At 40.0% G+C, this 25,018-nt stretch overlaps 1 protein-coding gene across 1 annotated transcript in view; it reads right to left on the minus strand.

Moving 5' to 3' along the window:
- The window catches only part of Pdss1 (decaprenyl diphosphate synthase subunit 1), a 36,368-nt gene that overhangs the window by 3,426 nt on the left and 7,924 nt on the right, over window positions 1-25,018 (minus strand). Inside the window, 8 exon segments of the mRNA XM_047521596.1 lie at window positions 852-932; window positions 6,390-6,503; window positions 6,628-6,708; window positions 15,544-15,653; window positions 15,745-15,856; window positions 19,294-19,337; window positions 19,340-19,376; window positions 19,378-19,435. Coding sequence (XP_047377552.1) covers window positions 852-932; window positions 6,390-6,503; window positions 6,628-6,708; window positions 15,544-15,653; window positions 15,745-15,856; window positions 19,294-19,337; window positions 19,340-19,376; window positions 19,378-19,435 — 637 coding nt within the window.

Raw genomic sequence — 25,018 nt, forward strand, 5'->3', positions numbered from 1 at the left:
ACAAATATATCCTTTTTGGAAGGGTTTTCTGCCTTTGGAAATTTAAAAATCTGAGAGGTTAATAACTTGAACTTCTTTCAAGTATTAGTATATACTAGGTCTGGATCTTAGACGACTTGTTTAGTAACCATTTGCTTATTCCACCTCTTTTAGTAGATCTGTGGCCTAAATGACTTTGAATTTGCAAACAGCTCATTCTCAAAAAACAGTCACCCAAGTTGAAAATTTGCAAAGATTTGCTTTCTACAGAACAGTGCTGAAGATATATGACAGTATATTTGAAACAAGCCTCTAGACCCTGAACACAGTTAAATGCTTCTTACTTTAAAAGAAAACATTCATATAAATCTATAGTTTGCCTGTGTTGGTTTAATTATTTTTAAATGACCATTTCTTTAGTTACCCCTTTATAACAATTATATAGTATGGACCAGGAAAGACCATTTATGAGACCTGCAGTCTTAGCTGTGAAGGATGAGGGTTTGGACTAGGGTGGAGGGCAGTTGTGGGAACCTTGGAGCGGAGCAGTGCTGCTGACAGATATGGGGAAGATGGTTTAAACCAACACGGCTCAACCCTGACTGCACAGTAGAATCACTTGGGTAACTTTTAAAAACAATGTGCCAGCTGTACCTATGACCAATTAAATTAAAATATGTATTATGGAAGTATTATAGGAGAAAAATGAAAACAGAAAAACGAGTATTTCCTTCCCAGTTTCTATTAAATCAAGAGTTGACTAAAATTGGTCTTGTATCTGGAATGTAATTTTTCATTAATGTTACATGACTGGGTACGGGGCTATACCACATTGTACATGCTGCTGCCTTTTTTCTTTTAAAAAATCTTACCTGTAGTACGTACTGTCGAGCTCTGTCCACATCTCCTGGCAAACTGAACCGTCTCATTATCATTGCATTCATTTCTGGGAACTAACCATAAAGAAAGAAAATCTATTTACTGTTCTTAAAGAATCAAGTGTTCTGACACTAGTTGGTAACAATTGGAAATGATAAGAAACAAAGGAGATTACTTCTAGATAATGTAAGGGAGGTAGCATTAAAGGCGCTGAGCTAGGAGGGACAATGTCCATACCCAGGAGCTATGTTGGTGACAGGAGAGGAACAGCCATTGGTCCTTAGTCCAGTGCTGAATGAGAGAGGCAGAAGCAACAAAGTACATCTCTAAAAATCTCATTAACTTCTCTTCTGAAACTTCAGATTGCATCAGAATCACCTGTACTGCCTGTTGTGGCTCTCCCCGTTTCCAATTCAGTAGCAGAGCCTGAACATGTATTTCTGACAAATTCCCAGGTGATGCTAATGCTGCTGATCCATGCTGACACTGTGAGAAGCACTGGCCTAGGATGAGAGTGGTAATTAGGCATTCTAATACTCACCTAAGTGGAAATGAAAGCTACTAAGGCTGCTAAGCAGAAGGTATTGTGAGCTCTGCTCTACGCAGTGTGTAGAGTGGATCTGAGCAGTGGTGCTCAGTGATGGCTGCACATCGAAATCTTTTGGGGAAGTTAAAATACAGTTGCCTGAATCCCACTCCCAAAGATTTTCATTTAGCCTCCTGGTTTAGGGTTTAGCTTAGGCCCAGACATTTTTAATGTGCAGTCCAGATTGAGAGCCACTGCATTAGATCCTAATCAGGCTATTGTAGTAAACTATGAAAAAGGTAGGAACTAAGCTTATGGTAATTAGAGGGAAAAAAGCAGTGAGGTACAAAAGACACTGAAGATACAAGTTTGTATTCTATAGTACTCAACAACTATTTTGAAAGATTGCCTCCATTAATAGTAAGGAAACCAGGAGAACAAATCACTTTACTCCCTAGATCTAAGCACCAGTCCGGGTCGGCCACCAGCTGCCACAGCTGAATGAGTTCCTTAATCTCATATCTTGGCCTGCTCATCTGCCTGGTGATCTGAAATTCTTGATTTCTAACAGCCTTTCATTCCTTGGAATAAGAGGTAAGATGTGTTTGGTCTTAGACACGTCAGTGCTTACAGCAGTTGCCAGTTTTTCCCTGGCAGTGAACCTGAAGGATGAAATAAGTTGTCCTGCAACCATCACCATGGTATTAGTAATCCTGGAAGAAAAAATAGGGCACATAGAAAAATCTCAACCAAATGATGACATGAGGAGATTTTTTTTTTTAAACAGTGAAGTATATGTTAGGACAAAGTTCTAAACATATTGAGGCTGCTAAACATGCTTATAGAAATTAAAGAGCCAGCAACTGGCTAGTTCTTAAAACCAGCAATTTGCTTTAGTTGTCTCTTAAAAATAAAATAAGATTTACTGAAAACAAATCAGGAAAGCCTCAATTTTATTTGTGAAAAGTCAGATCAGGCAGGTATTTGTTTACATTTTTTAATACCACAGTCAAAAACTGGGTAGCTAGGATTCTCAAGTTGATGTGAACCTGTCCTGGGCTTTATCTGCAGCTTCAACAAGTAGTAAAATGTGCTGCCTGGGTGGTTTCTCTGATGCTTTTTTATACTAAAAACATTGCATCGAGTGTGACTATATCCTTCCTTTGTTTTAACATGCAAATAACAAACTTCTCCCCATTCCCCTTCAAGTATGTATGAAGAAATGAGAAACAGGAAGAATAGTTGTCTGTCTGCAGATTTAGTGAAAAAAATGAGAATATTTTTGTTTGCTTAGGCTGTTTTTAAGAGTAGGAAAATGACCTGTAGATGAGTCAGAGTCCAACTGTGAAATCCTCCCATAAATGAATCTACAAAGGTGATCAGTAAACTGGAGTGTTTACCAGAACAAAACTTGGGTAACTCTAAGGCACCAACTACTCACCACAACAGCATAAGCCTGTGCAGCTGGTGCAGGGGATGGTGGTGCCAGCTGGAAATACAGCTACGTGCTGACATTTAGGTCTAGTGACTTACCAAGTAAGATAAACAGAAGAAAAGTTTTCAAAAAGATCTTGCAAACTAATGTCTCACAAAAGAAAAGACTTCCATTTTGTTTCTGAAGATTTTAAGGTCCGATCAATATATTCTTGAGAAATTTAACAAGGTATTTGTTCTTAAAGACAATATATATACACGTAGATGACCTCTCCAGTTATCCTGAAAGTATTCTATTTTCTTTGTGGTGCTGAAAATCAAACCAGAGCCTTGCACATGTCAGACCACTGAGCTACAACCCCCAGAACTTATTAAATCCTCTGTAAAAACTGTTATCAGAAAATACTTTTAGAGAGATGTCAAGAATATCAGGATCCCAAACACAGGGAATTTCACGCCTGCAGAACCCAGCAAATTCTAATTTCAAGATAACCCAGCATGCCTTAAAAAGGCAGTTCCCCAATATTACCAGTGAGACTCAAGATGTTCGCAATGGTTAAATTCAAAGACTAGGCTACAAGCTCACCTTTTACACACACCTTAGAACTACTCTACTAAATGGGTATGTTAATTGCAAATAAGAAAGAGCAGACGTAGAGCACTGCCCCTGCGTTTCAGTGCCAGGGCACACTGGTTATCTTCTCTGTGGGGAGACTAGACTAATGGGTATTACCCAAGCTCACCAGGTACTACCTTCTATCAACGTTATCAGTGGCAATAATAATCCATGGTGTAGTAAAATGAATGCTGGTTCTGGAAAACTTGGCAATGTTCAATTGCCTTTTGTGCCATTTACCAGATGTTTAATTTTGGCCAGACTCGAGTGTCAGTTTCTTATTTGTAGAACAGACACCATCATTTCTATCACAAAGAGGAGTTGTGAGATTAGATATAATATATGAAAGAATTCTTTATCAACGAAAAAGAATGCATTTTCATTAAATGAAGATACTGTACTTCCTCATGTTATTTTTGAAACTTGTTTTAACCAAAATTAAAAAATGATAAGCTCCATAAAATTGAGGGGAAGGATGGCGGGGGTACTGGGGATTGAACCCAGTGGTGCTTAACCACTGAGCCACAGCCCCAGCCCCTTTTTATTTTGAGACAGGGTCTTGCTAAGTTGCTGAGGCCGGCTTTGAACTTGCGATCCTCCTCCCTCAGCCTCCTGAGCCATTAGGAGTATAGGCATGTGCCACTGGGCCTGGCTCCCATAATTCTTTTGACAAATTTCTTGCTAAGAATACCTTTTTGACACTGTAATCCATTAGTAGAGCCTACACTTGCTATTTTATTTGAAAACAATTTATAAATACATATTTAACTAACTATGAATACATATTTGACTAACTTCTGGCCCTTGTGCCACCAGACAAAAATCAATCTATGAAATGAGTCTTATCCAGAGTTACTTCCTGCTTGGCCTCATCATGTGCTCCCTTTTCTAAGGCTACAATGTGCCTTTTTAGCTCTCTTTCCCCACTGCCTTATGGGCAGATGAGAAAAGAGCTGCTGTCTGGTGACAGTGAGTGGATGCCTCATGACCCTGGGATTTCCCACTGAAACACGCATAAAATAGTGGTTTGGGGCTGTGAAACTTTTTGTTCCTTTTTCTTGCCCCCGCCCCCGCCCCACCAGACCCACTATTTTTCTATCACACATTGCTGACACATCAATATGTAGGAGTCCATTCAAACTTCTCCTGACTTTGCACCATTATATCTGAAGGCAGAATTAGCCACTACTCCTGTGTGTAGAACAAATTAATTTCTTTTGAAATATGTTCACAGTGAAATAATAGGAAAAGGCCAGTCTGTTCTGGAACCAGTCATCTTAAGGTTTAAGTAGGACTCAACTGTTAGTATCATGGGGCTCTTGAAAAATATTTATAAATTTGAGATTTCTAAAAGTATAGCAATCACAACTTTGTAGGAGATTGTAGGCTTTTTTTTTCCCCCTAGGAAAGGATTGTTCCTTAGTTATCTTGATTGATAATCTCAGGGCCTAACTGAATCTTTGCCAAACTAGCTGGATCAGCCTACATAGGTCATATTCTTTACTCACATTTACTAGCCACTGTCTAAGGATATTGTTATAGGTGTACCTGTAATGGTAGCTAGCGACTAATTTTTCTAATCTCATGCATACCCTTACATTTACATGGCTAATGAGTATTTTTTTGTGTGGGGAGATTATGGTAAAACAGGAAATGTTCCTCACTCCTGCCTTAATGTATCAAAGGGAGTTTTATAAATTTTTACCAGAACTTGGCACACATCTTTAGTAATGTCCCTGAGTTTAAGCTGGAGAATTAGTCTCAGTGGGAAAAGGGACCCATTTATAGCACACTTCACTTCTTACCTTGGCCTCAAATTTTTTCAAGAGGATGGAGCCTGGTAATAATGTTCCTACCATGTGCCCCAACATCTCTGTTCACAGCCTTTACTCTTCAATTGACTGCTTTTGCCCAAGGCAACCGGACCCAGCACCGGGGACATCAGCCTCCCCTGGGATTGAATGCCCCTGGCAGCAACTCTACTAGATAGTGAATGCAAGATGATCGCACCTCTCTACAGCAAAATGGAACCAACGAGTTCTACAGAAGACATGATTTATCTTTGTAAATTTCAAATCAAAAAGCTAGTCTTTAATTTAGTGACATGGTGATGGACACCTTGGGTGTTTAGCATTAAGAGCTTTTAGCAAAGCCACAAAGGTGAAAAATCTATTTAAGAAAAGGTCCGAGCACCAGTCAATGCCCCACTTTTTTTCAGATAACATTTGGTACAGCCAAATGCAATGTGGCCAGGGACTAGTACAAGCTGTGGAAATGTCGCCTTGCAAGTCAGCACAGCATCTTTGATGCCTCCTAAGCCTTTCATCCATATTAAGGAGAATATGAAGGCAGCTTTACTTACTTCCTTGACAGTCCCTCAATCTGGAGAAAGAAGGAACTGATTCTAGTGCATTCCATTGACTTGACATTTTGAGGCCATGCCTCTCAGAGCAGAGAACAGTCCCATTAAACTTCTGGAACTGAAGAATTTCTCAGAATTTCTTAGGCTTAGAGGCCTTTGACGTTTCCTGGGCCTCTTTAATGGGCTCTGAGGCACACCCAAAGTCCAGTCCTACAATCAAGATATGGAAACCATTCACCTTGCCAGTGCCTCAAATATATGAAATAAATCCTAATACTACCTTAAATGAAATGCATATGGCACTTAACATTTACAAGATAATGAGCATTATCTTAATCTTCCTAACAACCTGGGGAGGAAGTCTCTAATCTTTTCTATTTTACAGATAAGGCATAGAAGTGGAAATGACTGGCTCCAACATCTCAGTCCTGCAACTAGGATCAAAATCGGATCTGAAACCAGGTCAAAACCAATTATTTAATTAATTCCCTCCCCAGCTACTCCTTATCTCAGCCTTTCCATCAAATGTAACCAGAGACATTGGTTCTGTAAGGCTACACAGCAGTGCATCAAAGCGAGTTTGTAAAACCTACCTGCTGACAAGCAAACAAGACTGGGCCAGTGGCTAACCCGAGTTTCAGATCAGCAGATGTTGGTTTGCCCATCTGATCAGAACAGGAGGTGAAGTCCAGTACATCATCTATGAGCTAGGGAAAAGAACAGGGGAATGTAAAAAGCACCACAGTGCCCACATCACATGGAAAATCCTAACACTGGGCGGGTCACACCACCCATCACACCACCATTCTTTTAAATAAGAAATACACCCACCTGAAAAGCTATTCCCACATTTTTTCCATATTGATAGGCAATCTCATGCACCATTGGGTCAGGACATCCTAGGACAGAGACCTGAAATAAAGAGTGTCAGATAAGCTGTTGGCAGCCAGAAACAAGGCAGCCAAACCCTAGATCAAAGAGCCAGATGGCTATTTCCTTAAATAAGAGGTTGTGAGGCTAGATTACTTACAGTCAGGAGATACTGATACCAAAAGGATACAAATGGGTACAAAATGAATGTTTTCTTTTTCTTACCTTTTTTTTGGGGGTAGTAGTAGGGTTGAGAACCCTGGGCCTTGTGCATGCTGGGCAAGCACTCTTTATCACTGAGCTAGCCCACCCTCTGTTTTCTCAAATGCTAAGAAAACTACTTCCCTCCACCCAGTTCCCTCTTCTTTCCAATAGGATAAACAGTCTTTCTCATTGCTTGGGAAAAACTGAGTTATTAGGGGACAGTTCTGCTAACAGGCTAAGTAAATCTTTGTGACATGAAAAAGGAACAGATTCTAATATGTGAGACACTGGCTTCCAGCACTCATCACACTGACCCAATTACTGTTGGCTTTAATTACCTCTACAAACTATCCTTCATTTAGGGCGAGATATCTCATCTAATCATACACGTGGATGTGGCCACGTATTTCCCCATCTGTCCTCCTTTCTTTTAATAAATTTTGGTGATTCCACTTACTTCTGAATGCAGTGGTTTCCTGCTTTGTCTGTAACAGTCTCAAGCCTTGTGCTTCAGACATTCAGACACTATTCTTTCATCATCAGAAGGATGTTCCTTGGTTCTACTCTTCCTATATTTCTCTTGCAAGTAATATCATTGTACAACAAGTGTTTTATCCCCTTGTTAATGGGGAGAGAAACAGGACTTCAAGTCTTTTTAATACTCAAAATAACCAGTGGATGCCGTCCACTCGAGTGCATTTCCCACTGCTCTGCTAAGCATGCTAAGCAGGCCTGGCAACATTTGCAGAAAACAAAGCCTGGGTAAAAAACCAAAAGAGGGAAGGGGGTGACACACTGTGCTTTACTGGAGAGGAAATGTCTACACTGTCTATACTGATTCTCAATGAGGAAGAGAGAAGGAGGTCTTCCCGTAAAGATCACTGGGTCGTAAATAATCCTTCCCCCGACCTTTAGTCCCTACCTCTGGTTCTCTGTTTGAGAACCGTTTTTCAGGCATCAGCATGGTATAGGGGGCAATCTCTGCAGTTTGCCAGCAGGGTTGGATTTATGCCCCTTACCACTACCATATGACCTTGGCATGCTATTTAAGCTTTCTGTGCTTCTGTTCCCTTTTCTGTAAAATGCAGGCATTACAAGCACTTACCTCACAGGGCTGCTGAGAAGTAAACATGATGTTACACCTACGCCCTCAGTAATTTTGCCTGGCATCTGGTTAGAATTCAATCTTTGTTTGCTCTCATTAATCTTCCCCTCATCTTCCTTATTCCCTGGATTCAGAACCAGGAGCCTGGGCAGGTCCACTCACTTCTGCTTTTTAAAGCTAGATCAAATAACTTCCTGAGCCTGGAGAATGTTTTTTGATAATGCTGTGGCTATAATGCTTAGCAATAAGTGCAGAATAAAACTGCACACAATCATAAGAGGTCAGGTGACCACTTACTTGAGTGAATAATAAGCTCATAACTGCTTTCAATAGCAAAGACCTAACCCATAGGCTGGATGGAGGGGCTCCCCTTTTCAACTAAATAATCTCTATGAGACAGGGGAATAATTTTGAAACTTTGAAAGAAGCCAAGATATCTATCAAATTGGCTCAAAGAATGAGCATGGCAAGATTTGGGCAGCTTGGGATATGCTGAGCTGGGATAAGTAACTGATAATGAAGCATTCTCCTGTGGCAAGATTCATGCTGTCTTTTAAACAAAAAGCCACCCAGAAATACAAACTGAAAAAAAATGAAATCTTTTTAAAAAAATGTCTTCCAAAGTTAACAGATTAACATTTATGGAGCATATGTGATTAGCACTTGGTATCATCTTGGTTAAAGTTCACAACATCCCATAAATACTGTTATGAGGCTGACGATGAGAAAAGCTCACAATTTCTGATCACTCACTCTGCATTCTGAGATTTATCACATAGGAGGTCACTATGAGGCCTGAGGAACTGAGATGCCAATGGAACAGGTATTACCTGTCATCAGAATCTGAATCCAAGTGCCCGGCTTCAGAATCTGTTCTCTCTATCTTTTTACAAGGCTGTTCCAATAGACAACATAATGGCAGCTCAGAAAGGTCACGGAACATGCCCCAAGTCAGCATAAAGCTGTGAGGTCTGCATGCCATGTCCCTTCCCCACTCACATCTGCCAAAACAGACATGAGTTCCTCATTAGTGGGCAGCTTCTACCTCACACACAGGCAAGGGTCAACATTTCTGTTCAAATTGCAACTCCTATAGCGTGAAGAACTCCCCAGAAAGTCCCGTTCCCCTGCCTAGAACTTTCTGTATCTGTGGCCATCTAACCGAAAACAACCACAAATAGCAAAATCACGCAACAAAGCACAACCCATGTGGCAAGGAGGTGGGCTGACGTGAAGGAACAACGCTCAGCATCAGAGATGCTCACAGCTTTCTGAAAGTGGGTGGAGTTTGGAGAATGGTTAAGGAAAGCTCCACTGGTGACTGTGTTCGGCGCAGATGCGACAGCCAGGTTGTGCTGTGCAAGTGCGCTTCTTTCTGGGGAAGGGCCAAGCCTTGCATCAGGTTCTTAGGAGCTGTGTCTCAGAAAATTTGGCAAATACTGTTTGTGTTAGAGGGGACAAAATATTTCATATTTAATAAGGATCTCTATCTTTTTTGTGTGTGGTACTGGGGATTGAATCCAGGGGCACATTACTAATGAGCCACATCTCTAGCCCTTTTCATTTTTCATTTTGACACAGGGTCTTGCCAAAGTTGCCAAGTCTGGCCTGGAACTGGTAATCCTCTTTCCTCAGTCTCTTCAGCCAATAAGATTTTAGGCATGCGCCACCCAGCAAGGATCTCCACCTTTGAAGGGTATATTTTGGCACCATGGATTAGGAGAGATATTTGGATGGGTGAATGCACATATTGTCTTATTTGTTTAAAAATACCAGAGAGAACTGGAATGCTACTACCACAGAAAATATCAAAAACAGGATATTGTCAAAATCGACTAAAGATATTGGGAGAAAATACATACAACAACCACAATCATACACCACATTCCATCTCCCAAAGTTTCCACCCAATGATGCCATCAGCAAGGGACAAAGCATTCAACACATGAGACTTGGGGGACAACCCACATTTAAACTATAACTCTACACACATACATAACACATGCATATGTATTTCCCAGCTCTTTCATTGAGAGGGCCTAGAAACAGTGACATATTCTTAATATATAAAGAGCTTTTAAAACTGAGGAGAGAAAAGATCAAATACCCACTAGAAAAATGGGCAAAACACAGGAACAGATAATTCTCGAAAATGAAAGAAATAATAGGGCTCTTAACCATAGGAAAGATGTACAGCTTCATTCAGAAAGGAAGGACACAAAATAATCACTGTGATACCATTTCTCATATATCGAATTGGCAAAACTAAGAAGTCTAATGCCATATTTAGTGATTAAGGCTGTGGGGAAAGAAGACACCCTCATCAATTCCTGACAGAAATGCATACTCCAAACCCTTGTACAGGGAATTTGGTTATGTGTCTAACAAAGCCACAAATACACTGTCCCCTAAATTTACCCTGAACACACCTCTCACAATACAAAACTATACTTACTTAAGGTTAGTCACTGGAGTGTTACTTGTAATGGTAACACACTGGAGACCTAAATGCCCATACACAGGAGTAGCTAAGTAAACTATGCTACATCCACCCAATGGACACAATCCGGCTGTTTTTAAATGAAGTGGATTCTACAATCATCATGAAATCACTTCAGAATATATTACTAAGTGAAGAAAGCAAAAGCAAAACAAACACATAGACCACTACACTCTTTGTTGTAAAAAAGAGAAATAACAGACACCTCTTTGTTCATTTGTGCAAAATGAAACATGGAAAGGAGGAAATAATGAGACTAGTTACCTATAAGGTGGGTCCAGCAAATGGGGGAGTGACAACGGCATAAAGAAAAAGAAAAGGGAGTTGACTTTTTGTAAGTTCTGACTTTTAGAGCAACGTTAATGTCTCACATGCTCAGAATAACAAGAGTAACAAGACCCTCGACACAAAACAAACAGAATCCGTAACAATGGGAAGGGACCCCTAACGTGGAATTAAAAAGATCCAATTATATTTCAAATAATAACATAACCACACCAAAAAGGAGAGGTAACTTTTTTTTGTACCAGGGATTGAATCCAGGGGCGCTTAACCACTGAGTCACATCTTCAACTCCTTTTAATTTTTATTTTGAGACAGGGTCTCATGAAGTTGCTGAGGCTGGTCCTCCTGCTTCACCCTCCCCAGTCACTGGGATCAAAGGTATGTGCCACCATGCCAGCTAGGAAACATTACTTTTAAATAGTGCTTTGATTTATCCTCAAGCTAAAGACAAGAGAATGGGAACCAAGTTTCTCACTGTTGGAGAAGAGTTACAAATATGGAAAAATGGCATGCTAGAACAAATCATGATCCTGAGGGGTTAGGTGGATTTGGAGCCACCAGTAGGATACCAAAAGGTTTCAAAGAAGTATGGATGGATACAGAAATACAGAAATGCACATATCCATTTGAGTTAGCTGTTTGTCACTTTGAAGAAACACCTGAGAAAATCAACTGGAGAGGAAGAAAGATTTATTTGGCTCACAGTTTCATAGGTTTTCCAGTCCACGGTCACTATGCCCTGTCACTTCAGGCCTTTGGTGAGGCTGAACATCATGGAGGGGAGTACTCTGTGGATCAGAAGTGCTCACCTCAAGGCATCCAGGAAGCAGGGAGACAGAGAGAAGAAGGGTCCAGGGACAAAGCACAGCCTTCAAAGGCATGCCCCCAGTGATCCGCCTCTCCCAACCACATCCCATCTCCCAAAGTTTCCACCCAATGATGCCACCAGCAAGGGACAGAGCATTCAACACATGAGCCCTGGGGGACAACCCAGATTTAAACTATAACTCTACACACATACATAACACATGCATATGTATTTCCCAGCTTTCATTGAGAGGGCCTAGAAAACTGACATCCAGGCCAATTCTGACTTCTAAATATCACCTCCATCAAAAGGAATCTGGGCTCAGTGGATGCCAGGGCTGGAAAGCACAAGATGCGGGTGGAATATCTCCTGCCAGAAATTAAGAAAGTGCTAAAAGAACGGTGGGTGCACGTTAAGGATATAGGAGCAAGATTAAAAGCCTTCCCCACTGGCTGAATATGGGACAATTAAGCATTAAACACTGATAAAGGGTTAGAATCCTTAGAACAAACAACCTAACATCATCCAGATAGAGCTAACCAGAATACTAACACGACTGTAGAAGAGTGACTTGGAAGGAATGACAGGAAAACCACCATTTGGCAACCACCTCAGTAATAACTGCCTCAGAAAAGAATCATTAGTAGATACTAAAACCAGTAGGTGAGAGTTTGATGAGAAACAATATTTACATAATATGAAAATGCCTCCTTAAAAATAAGGCAATAGTTAACTTTAAAGTGAAGAAACCTGGCAGACAGCACCCTTACCAAGTGATCAAAGTACACATCACCACTGAAGAGCTGGAGACATCATGCATCTCCTCAGGTGATAAGACGGAGAGCACAGCAGTGCACGTTGTACTCTTGCCAAAAATTCATAACCTGAATCTAATCTTGAGAGGCTCAACAACATAATTAGCCCATGTTCTTCAAACCATCAAGGTAATTACATAAGATGAAGACAAAGAACTGCTCCAGACTAAGAGAGACAAAGATCTCATGGCAACTAAAGGCAACAAGAGATCCTTGAATGGATCCTGGGGAAAAAGACTTCTTCCCTTTGCTACTTTGTATTTGGACAATTGGCAAAATCTGATTAAGCCCTATAGATAGAAATATGGTAACAAAAAAAAAAAATACAGTATTCTGATAATATGACCCATAGCACAAAATTCTGTGGTAGCACCCTAGAGCTTTGAAAATAAAGCAAGAATAAACCCTACTGGTTCCAGGCCACACACAGTTCTGGAGAGACAAGAAACTCAGGCAAAAGGGCTGAGGATATAGCTCACTGGTGGAGCAACTGTACATATGAGGCTCTAGTTCAATCCACAGGACTGCAAAACCAAACCCAACCCACCCCTCCGCTGGAAAAAAAAAAAAAAAAGGGACAGAAATTCACAAGAAAAACAAAGCAGGATTATCATACCTAGTTCTGGCTGAAGAACACTGGACAGGCAACATGACCTGTCAGCTCTCATTCCCATCCAATCATCTGGGCGACAAGTCATAACTTTTTTGGTAAGCTACAAAATGTAGTTTGCATTGACTATATAAATAAGTGCCCAATCATTTTTTTAAAATAAGATTGATTCTATTTTAATATCAGTCACAAAACAATCTCCCTAGATAGCCCTCTCTTAGATTCCCATATTATTTATATATTATTAAATATATATTATATATATATATTATTAAATATATATATATTCCCATATATATTTATATATTATTAAAATACAGTGGTTGGTTATAAAGGGTAAGGTGGCTGGGGATTAGGTGGTAGGGGAAAAATGGTGTCCTCAGTAGAATGAATCATAAGCTGGTAAATTTCCTTCCAATTCTTAAAACATTTCAGAAACCCATTAGTTCTTCTATAATAATACCAGTCTCTACCTTCCTATTCCCTCTTTCGGTCTGTCTAATTTGCTTTGCATGCATTCCTTCAGAGCTCACATAAGTCTTTGCATTTTAAATACCAAGAGTACATAAAAATAGCAATTTCCAATACATAACACCTCTGGAATATTTCCACCCATGGGCACTTAAATATAGAAGCTTTTATTCAGAGAACTCACACTATGATTTGCTTTATTATTCTAACAGCTCTGGGGTTTAGAAATAAATTACATGGAAAATAGATAGTTCTGGGGTGATGTCGGCATTCCTCCTAATGGAAAGCACAGAGCATTTATTTCATTTTAATAGAGGTTGAGCCATGTTCACATACACATCCATTATTTTCTTGCTAATAATCTTTGAAGAATGAGGCACTCTTTATAAAAGAATGCATGTGCATTATCTTTGACTTTGTAGGCAGAGGATAGTGACCAGAATTAAACCTTTCCTTGATAACTTAGATCTGTCTTCTTGGATTCCCGCACTGAGTGAATAAGTTACTGTTCTAGCCCTAGGCAATACAGCGCCTTTGTGTCCAGGATTGTCTACTTTGTGTGATTCCAATTCCAACAGCCCCACCACCTGCTCATGCCTCTGAACTGCAGTCTCAAACCTATGAAATTACCAATGAACTTCTCACTTAACAGACTGGTATGTCTTATGATGGATCCTGATGCAGATTTTGGCCATCTGGGGTAGAATAATCAATGAAGGATTAATGTAACAGCTTTAAAGTACCCATTTTTAAGTAGGTCATTCTTTTATTTAACATTCAGTATCTATCATATTTTCATCTCTTAAAAAAGAAAAACACACTTGTAATTTCTTAGAAATAAGAACATAATAGCCCTTTCAATAAAAAGACAAAAATGGCTGAGATTCTGGCCAGCATGTTCTACATAATTCACATTCCTTAGGGTTTCAATTAGATCTATTTTAGGAAGAAAGTGTTGTCCTCATTCTTTCCCGGCTCACAATTACACATTTCTTGACACTTATCAAAACAGAGATGGTATCAGCAAGGGACTTATTCACTGGAGAAGTCTGAGAAAAAGCTGTCTTTAATTGTAATTATGTTAACAGTATGTCAAAAGCAATTTCCTTTTGACCCTCAGAGGTCTTCCTTTCTTATTGCTTTAATCACATGGGCGATTATATATCTCTGCATCTGTTAGGCTGAGAGATGTTCAAATGAACAATTGTATGGAGACATTGTTTTTCACTTGTGAGCTTAAAAATGAATACTACACCTTTGAGGCTACAGATTAAAGATAATGGTGTTAAAATATCAGTATAAATAAGTGTGAATAAATCAGTATGAATAAATAAGGCTTATTTATATTTCATATAATGATATTGTGAAGATCTGCTATCTATAAAAAAAAAGTATGGGGTTGGGGCTGTAGCTCAGGGATAGAGCACCTGCCTAGCATGTGTGCGGCATGGAGTTCGATCCTCCACCACCACATAAAATAAATTTTTAAAAAGATATTGTGTCCCATCTACAATTAAAAAAAAATAGGTAGAACACTAGTAAAATCGAATATTTTCTGCTGGGTAATCATTATATTTAAGAACACAGCACTTTTTAACTTTTTAAAGTCAAATGTCAGAAAAATTTATGTGACAACAATTGTGAAAAAATTTGCCATAAATTGTTCAGAATGTAATACATTTGGACGATAGATTGGGGATATATTATAAAGCTTCAGTTTGATTCAATTCTTGGGAGGTAAGATTATAAGAATAGTTAATGGCTGCATACCAAAAGACAGCAAAAATAAAAACCACAGCCCAGAGTAGAACTTCTCTGTTGTTTGGGACTATAATTCTTCCTCACTGACCTTCCAGGATTTTGGAGAGTATTTGTATTTGTGTGTGTGTGTGTGTGTGTGTGTGTGTGTGTGTGTGAAACCCACAGCCTTGTGCATGCTAGGCAAGCACTTTGCCACTGAGCTATGCCCTCAGCTCCTATTTGGATACTCTTTTAAAGTTCTCCAGTGATGTTTTCTAGAATTAGCTCCAAAAAAGAGCTATAAGGCTTTTTTAACTTGAAAAGACAGAACGTACATACTGCTTTACAACTGTTGGCTATCAGACTTGCGGTCTTCTTGAAGGTCTTTTCAAGATAGTGGGCAAATCTTTCATTCTCATTTTCTTTTGACCCTAGCTGAAGAAATTCACCTGTAAAGAAGGAAAAAGGTCTCTTGAGATATGGTTTTATTGCTTGCTAAATACCAGGACTGAACAAATAAAAAAGTTAGCATCAACGTACCACGCACCAAATCTTCAATAACTTGGGTTAAAATAGATATAACAGTTGTGTTTCCAATCCGTGCCAGAGCTATAGATGCTGCAGAAAGAATTAAATCTCCAGCAAGAACAGCCTAGAGAAAGAAGAGAAAACACTCAATAAAAAGATCAGAGCAATGGAGTCAATGATGAAACTACCTTGTCAGGATAAATGTGGAATAGGAAAGAATAAGTCCGCCCTTCTCAGCAGGATTATAAGACTCAGTTACAGATTTGGGCCATTGTCTGACCTGAACTGGATTTCAGATAATACCTTAGTCACGGAGAAGGAGTGGACTCCTCTGACTGCATTCCCCAGATTTTGCATTCACCAAAATGCAGCTGCCTTTACTGGATCATTTGCTCTCGCCATAAACCACGTCACTGTGCCTTTTTACTTACTGTTCCTTCTGCTCAAGAAGTTCTTTGGAGGCTGGGGTGTAACTCAGTGACAGAGCACTTGTCTACCATGTCCAAGTCCCTAGGTTTGATCCCCAGCAACACACAACACACAACACACACACGCACGCACACACAGTTCTCCTTTTTCACTTAGCAAACTCTGATATGGCAGTCTGACCAAATGCCTCCTGCTGACTGAGTGAGCACAACCCTTGAACTCTGCGTCCCCAAGCAGTGCTGTCCTGCTCTTACCACGCCCGGAGGACCCAGCTGCGGAACTGTTCCTGCTAGTACCTAGCACATCAGTGCATAGCATATTTTTTTGACCAATGAGAATTCAATTAAGGAAATTTTGCTCCAAGTTCAATGCTCTTTGCACTATTCACACTGCCCTTCTTTCACAGAACTCACCCCAAATTTTTTTCAGTGCTGGGCATCTACCACAGGACCTTGCACATCCTAGCCAAGTGCTCTACCACTCAACTATACTCACAGCCTGATAAAATATAGTTTTCATTGATCATTAGGTAATCAATACTTTCCCAACTTTAGATCATGAGATGTCCACAATGTATTAGCAAATAATTATAAATTATTTGTAGTTGAATAATATGCTGTAATCATATACTCACATTAATTAGATATGGCTTACATGTTATTAAGTCCTATTGTAATTAGTCATAAACGCTAGAGCTCACAGAAATTGTAATTCACAGAATTTTCAACATAATCATTTTAGGTATTTATTGTCTGTTCTCTAGTATCTAAAAGACATGTAACATTCAGTGTATGTTTACCAATTAATCACCATTTTTATTTAATACATATATTGTATAAGCTAGCATGTAAGCATAACTTATAAAGTCATTTTACCCATCATGACATATATGGACACACGTATACCCACCCATCTACCCCCCACAGCATCAGCAACTTGAGGCCTGAGATTCCTGAGTCTTTACCTTTTTGCTTTCTGCCCCTGAGGATCCTAGAGGCCAAAGAGTTACAGCATATGAAGCTGGAACCACAGCCTCTAGATGGCTAGGTGTGAGGGGTTGAAGGGAATCAGGAGTACAAGGGCTCACGTGGATTCTTGTAGTGATAATATAGTCACTGCGGTTCAGAGAAGGAAAAAGGTGACTGGCAGGCAGAGCTGTGCCGAGCACTCTCACAGCAGAAAGAGGCAGGTGATGGCAGCAAACACCTCCTTTTATCTGCACTCAGAAGTCCCCATCAGCAGAGGCAGACACGCAGGGCACCAGTCAAGGAGGAGACCATAATTTGTTCCCCTGATGGTCCCTTCCCTGCTCAATAGCTTCAAATAAGGCTTCAGGACTGGCTCTGCCTGAAAACATACAGCTTATTGCAGGAATGAGTCATGAAGTTACCCATAGCCTCTCCAACACAAAACTCCATCCTCCTTTTGCCAGCATTCTGATGTTTGGAATTCAGTGATCAGGACATAAAATATTTTAATCTAAAATTTGATTCCATCTCACTTTAGTCAGAATGGCAATTATCAAAAATACAAGCAATAATAAGTGTTGTCGAGGATATGGGGAAAAACGTTCACTCATACCCTGTTGGTGGGACTGCAGATTGGTGCAATCACTTTGGAAAGCAGTATGGAGATTCCTCAGAAAATGGAATGGGAACCACCATTTGACCCAGTGATCTCACTCCTCAGATTATACCCAAAGGACTTAAAATCAGCATACTACAGTGACGCAGCCACATCAATATTTATAGCAGCTCAATTCACGACAGCGAAACTATGGAACCAACCTAGATGTCCTTCAATAGATGAATGGATAAAGAAAATGTGGTACATATACACAATGGAATATTACTCAGCCTTAAAGGGAGAATGAAATTATGGCATTTGCAGGTAAATGGATGGAACTGGAGAACATCATGTTAAGTGAAATAAGCTAATCCCAAAAAACCAAGGCCTAATGCTTTCTCTGTTAAGCGATGCTGATCCATAGTGTGGGGTAGGTAGGGAAGAATGAAGGAACTTTGGATTGTACAGAGGAGAGTAAGGGGAGGGGTGGGACAGGTTGGGATGGGAAGGACAGTAGATTAAGACAGACATTATTACCCTATATACATGTAAGAAAAAAATTAATATAAATAAATAAATTTATTTTTAAAATATAATAAAATTTGATATAAAAGTCATATATATCAAATTGCAAAATTTAATTTCACAACAAAGGCATTCCTGTTAAAGTAAAACCACCACACGAAGGACAAGTGAACAGGAGGGAACCAGGTATTACAGCTATGTGAGGGAGAAGGTGAGAGGGCAAGTTATGTTTTGCATAAATTTTGCTGTTCAACTGGGGCAAGATGGCCCAGGAGGCACCCATGTGGGGTGGATGTCTGCTCTCAAAAGGCCTCTGCATTTTTATTTGTTCCTTTTTTAAACTTTATTCCCACTGTTCATATGAATCATTGTATATATGATTTACATATCCTCAAACCAAAGTCCCTACCGCGCATGCTGCCCTCAAAGAGTGCTAATAAACTAATACAGAATTAATTTTAAAATACATATCCATACGAACCAAACCCTATCATACTGACTGTATCCAAAAAGATAAGATTTTCATGGTAGAACAGTATCTGAGATTTTTTTTCATTTTTCATTTTATTTATTTGCCTTGACACTCTTGCACACAGAAGTCGGTCAATAAATATTTAAACTGAATCTGAGTAATCTGAGTCCAAAGGTAAAATGTATGATTCTTCATGAAATTCACTTTTTGGAAACCCATGAATATCCCTTTCCTTACAACCAAAAGAAATTCTATACGGAATGGTGAGTAGGGGCTGGGGAGATAGCTCAGTTGGTAGAGTGCTTGCCTCGCATGCACAAGGCCCTGGGTTCAATCCCCAGCACCGCAAAAAAAAAAAAAGGTGAGTAAACAGAAATACTAGTTTATTTTCCTATGGCATTTTCTCTTGTATACCAAGTATCTATATACAAGGATGATGTGAATACTTTTTTGAAATTTATAAGACTATGTTTGAGCAAGTATATTTTACTTTTGAATGAGAGTCATATCTGGAAAGCAAATGTAATTCAAAAAGCACGTGATTTGGTAAGAAAGTTTAAAAGCCATACCTTCTTTTCACCCCAGATCTTATTAACCGTATGTTTTCCTCTCGAGAACTTGCGTCATCAATAACGTCGTCGTGAACCAGACCTAGCAGTGTGGATCATTTCTGCAATTAAGGCTATGGAGCGCTGGCTGGCTTGCATATCTCTAATTAACAGAAAGCAATGCTTTTTAACAGAGGCGCCGCCTAGAACCTTCTCAGCAATCATCTTGTGAAAACAGGACATCGGATCTAGGACAAAGAATTTTATTTCTCTAAGAGAAACTGTGTAAAAACGTTGGCTTCCCTACAGAGCCATTTCCATCCTTGGAGAACATTCTAAAAATGTACAAAGACCCTGACAAGATTCTAATTCATGGACCCTACATTAAGGAGTAGAATTTGCATAGTCAACATAAAAAGGATAAACATCTCAAAAGTCTGGCCACTGGGGTGAAGAATCCTTTTTAATGTCCTTTAGCAGTGACTTGGCCAGCTGTCCAAGTTATAATTAGGTTCCAGTTAAATTTCAGGGTTGCAAGGTGAAAAAAGGTGAGAAGTATTCTTAAAGTGTCTTAAAGAATCAACTGTCACTACATGCAAAGTTCTTAATAGTGTTAAATTAATGTTCAGTATGATGACACCAATAACCAAGACAGCATGTTTTAGATTTTCTTCTAATCATATTTAGAAGTTGTCCAGGCCTGGGCTAAAGTGCTCCTCCTGCCTCAGCCTCCCCTCAGCCTCTAGAGGAGCTGGGACTACAGGCATGTGCCTCTGCGCCTGGCTCCCGGCACAGTCATTATCACTATCACCATCTATGGGGATTTAAGAAACCTGAATTTCAATAAATCAAACTAAAGAAATAGCCAACTAAATTTTTCTGAATCTTAAACATATGCCTGACTTAAATGCACACTAACCACATGTTTTACTTATTCTGTTTACTTTCCAAATACCACCAGGTTATACTTTTTTTTTTTTTTGGTACTGGGGACTGAACCCAGGGTGCTTACCATTGAGCTACAGCCCTTTTTTGATTTTTGTTTCGAGACAGGGTCTTGTTAAATTGCTGGGATTACAGGCATTCACCCTGCATCCAGCTAGGTTATAACTTACAAGGGAAGAAAACAGAGTCCTATTGAAACGACCCTTTTCTTTAAAAATCAAATCTGAACGCTGTACAAGGGAATGTTCATTCCTCATACCCAGCAGAATGTAATAAAAAATGAAGTGTAACTACAGAAAAGATGCAGGAATTAACTAAAGACACTAAAATAGCATGTGACTATCTTCTGATGTTGCTTTAAACAGAATTTTAAAATATGACTCCTTGCTGGGTTCTCTACCCAAGGCCTTAGAGCTAAGCCTCAGAACCTTCAAATGCTTTCAGCTTGAAAATCAATTTTACATGTTGCTCATCATTATTAATATTTCACAAGTCACAACATAACAGTGCTTAATACTTCCAGATCACAACAGATTCTTCCAAGGAGGAAGAAGTAAAAAGAAGAGCAGTGGAGTTTAGAGACAAATTGTAGTACAAAGCCACTTCAGTGGGCTGGGGGTGTAGCTCAGTAGTGCATGTGTGAGGCCCTAGGTTCGATCCCCAGCACTACAACAACAAACCACTTAGTAAGTAAGAAAATAGAGATTGACTTTCAGGAACTAGCTCTACATCACTCAGCGAGACACAGACTCCATATTAGGAAGCTTACAGTGTTTTTCAGTTAAAGTCACTAGGCCTCGTTGTTGTTGACTTGAAAGCACAGGGAAAGATAGACTCTTACAGTTGGTTTTAAATATAAGGTTATTTATTTTTTATTTTTTTAGTTGTAGATGGACCTTTATTTCACTTATTTATTTATATGTGGTGCTGAGAATCAAACCCAGTGCCTCACACTAGGCAAGCGCTCTACCACTGAACTACAACCACGGCCCAAATGTAAGGCTATTTAAAAGAATATTTTCTCAACTAAGTTTCAGTCTAATAAAATATACTTTTCTTAATAACTAATAGTAGAACTTACCTTAAAGACACTGTCAAGGCCTCTAGCTTTTCTCAGCATTCCTAAGTTGGGCACCACTTCCATTATCACAAGTTATGTCAGCAGACAGGGCTCCCGCTGGGAGGTTGCAATGGAATGGAAGTGCTCATTGAGACGCTAGTTTGTTTTGTTTTGTCATTTGAAGATATTAAAACAAAGATTTATTAAAATATTCTGAAATTTCATAGACTAGCTATGCACATAAAAATGTCATTTTGCATGGCTTAATTACTGACTAACGAAATGAGAATTCTTGCTTAGAGTGTTATTTGGCACTGTGACACAGCCCGTACATCAGATTTTAGATGCCGTATGAATCTGATGTATTTTTTTCTACACAATAAGGCTTTAATGTGTGCCAGCTCATAACTGCAAAATACTGCTGCTGCTTATCCTTAATGCAGCGTCCCGTGGGGACAGATGACTGAAATTTACAGATTACAAAAAAAAGCTCATGCCATCTTTAAGATGAATCTTTGAAGTGCCAAACCCAGTCATGCCTTTGAAAAGCCGGGCACCATTCCTACTTCCTACTGTGAAGTAACTGCCACACTTTCCCAGCTCCTTGGCGAGGTGACAGGCAAGGTAGCACGAGAAAAAGAGGCCCTTCCTTCTGAAAGCTGGCTTCATCCTGTGTGCTGTGATTCAGCAAGCCCCTCAGATGCTTCCCCTTCATTAGATCAAAATGATTTTCCAAATGAAGAATTTCAAACATACATAAAAATGAGTATCATGACCCTCCTCTGGCTTGCACATGACTGTACCTTTAGTTACTTTTTAGATACAGGATTTCACCATGTTGCCCAGCACCTCACTATGTTGCTAACCTAGTTAGCACTCCTGGGCTCAAACAGTCCTCCTGCTTCAGCCTCCTGAGTAGCAGGGATTACAGGAATGTACCACAGTGCCTAGACAGGTATTCCCCATTCACACTATTACATAATGTGAAGTTTTTCAGGGTGCGGGGGATGCTGTTGGCATCAACATCAAAGGTGTCCATAATCTAAGGGGTGGCACAGGATGTAGGAGGGATGCCTGTGAGCTCAAACTTGTGGGCCATTATCCTTGGCCATACCCATACCCTTCCCCAGGTACTCCCCATCATTAACAAGGGCATTTACTTGCCAGTGCTGGAAATTTCACACAGGAATGGATGGTACCGACAATAGTAGTAGGACACTTCAGCAAGGCTACTGAGCAGGAGAGCTTTGGGAGAAAGATGCAGATGCCACAACTGTGCTGTATTCAATCACTGGAGCGATTTAGAGAAATGTATTTATTATCAAGCCCCTCCTTCAACTTTTTTTTTGAGGGTTGGGGGTCTCAGTATGTGGCTCAGCGTGATCTCAAGTCTGATAAAGCTCAAAAACTTTGATAACATATGTGCTGACCTACAGTTAGTTTGGGTTTTGCTGAATTCTATTTCAAGTTAGGTTATCTGGGAGGCACTCTGAGATGGAGACTATTTACAGGACGTGGGCAGGGCATGTAATGTAGCTCAGAGGTAGAGAGCTTGCCTAGCGTGAGCAAGGCCCTGGGTTTGATCCCTAGTACCACCAAAAAAAACAAAAAAGTTAATGAACTGGATCCCATAGGAGTACCTGTGGGATTAACACCCAGGGAAAGGAGGGCAGAACAGGAAGGAAATGCAGACCCAAGAGTCTTAGGCCAGAAGCTCTGCAGCTAGAATGGCCCTTCATCTATCAGTCCCTAGATAGCAGATGCCTCCAGAAGGGACAATAGCCTAAAGTAAAAGGGTTCTTTATGTTAGAGGTACTTCTTGATGGGCTGAGAAATGAAGGCCAACAGGCATCAACAGCACCTGGTATAGTGGCTGGGGCAAAGAGTCTTTCAGTGAAGGGTGCTGGAGGAGGAAAAGCTCAGAATCCACCACAACTCTATTTATTGGACACTGGAAGCCTGAGTCTGCATTCCCACTTTACCTTCCCATGTATGGTGATTATCAGGATACAAGGAGAAAAAGATTGAGTCTTAAACTTTTCAGGGCCATATTATCTTTTGAGAGTATATTATAAGCCATGGATACTCTTCCCTAGAAAAATACAAATACACAAAAAATTTTAGCTGGGTGTGGTGGCGTACGCCTGTAATCCAGCAGCTCAGGAGGCTGAGACAGGAGGATCTGAAGTTCAAAGTCAGTCACAGAAACTTAGCAAGGCCCTAAGCACTCAGTGAGACCCTGTCTCTAAATAAAATATAAAAAAGGGTTGGGGATGTTACTCAGTGGTTAAGCACCCCTGGGTGTAATCCCCAGTCCCCCCCCAAAATTTTGTATACAATTTCAAGGGTTCACAGACCCCCATAACTCCCACAGACCCCAGGTTAAAAACTCCCAGTCAAGTCATCCAGCAGAAAACATTTAATAGACAACTGAAGAGATTAATAAAGACAAAAAGAAAAATCAGTAATAGTAGTTTTCCCTTCCTTCACTATTTCTTAAAATACTTGTTTCCTGTCTTCTAAAATCCTCACCACGTTACTACTACCAATATAAAACACACTTCGGAAACAGGATGTCTGATAAGCTTCATAAAGACCCATAAAACTTTGATTGTCAAATGATAAAGAGGGTCTCTCTCCATTGTGCCATCACCAGGAAACAAGCATGTGAGGCACAAGAACACACTTGAGTGTCACTTGGGAAGAAAAGATACTCTGGTGGCACTGGCTAAAACAGAGGTAGGGAATGGTCCTGCTCCTGAATCTTAAAATGTTTTTTCACACTGTTCTAGACCTTTCTGGGCAAGTAAATCACAAATGGCCCAGCTCTTCAGAGGTCCACTGCCCCTTCTTGCTTCAAGTGATATAGAAACAACAGCCAGATATTTAGTCCATTAAGGGCCCAACACAGAAATGTCTCTGGGAAGCAAGTATTCCCAAGAAGTTGGGACCTGGGGAGTAACACTGACAGAGTCCTGGGACCATCCAATGCAGGCTGGGATTGTGACTCGTCTATGCTGGACACTACCTGTGTATTATATATTAGTCTAAGAAATTAAAAATATAAATATACTTTTTCTAGACCAGAGGTTCTCACCAGGGGTGATTTTGCATCCCAGGGGACATTTGGCACAGTCTCAGGAACTTTGGTTGTTATCAACTGACGGGCCTTCAGTGGCAGCCTAGGGATGGTGTTAAATGCCTATAATGCACAAGACAGTCCAATTCCCCTCCCACCAACAAAGAACCACTGGACCCAAGATGTCGGTAGTGCTGAGGCTGAGAATCTTTGCTGTAAGACCACGTGAGACGTATTTCGAGTTTGGTTCAGGGGGATCATTTCTGCTATACTGCCTTCCAGGTAAAGTAAAAGTGGTCCAGATGATGGTTAAAAGGTTTTACTGCATTCTAAAAATTACACTGTGAGCTCTCTGAAATTTAAGTTAAATGGAAGGTGATTCTAGGCACTCCAATTGACCTGGACATAGAGCGGTACTGCTGCGAGACACAAGGCTGAAGGCAGAGGTGGCACCTGCATTTGCTAAGAAATACCTGGTGCTCATTCTTACAGCAGTATCATTAGTTTTTGCTGACAACTCTTAGAAATTCCTTCAAAGTGTTATCTATTAAGAAAAGGAAATATGAGACTGTTCAACCCTAGGGATGTGTATCAGTGCATTATGGTCTACTCAGGAACTGCCATCAATAGATTACATGAAGATATTTCAGCAATAAGGTAAA

Source organism: Sciurus carolinensis, chromosome 12 (genome assembly GCF_902686445.1).
Source record: "Sciurus carolinensis chromosome 12, mSciCar1.2, whole genome shotgun sequence".
NCBI lineage: Eukaryota > Metazoa > Chordata > Mammalia > Rodentia > Sciuridae > Sciurus > Sciurus carolinensis.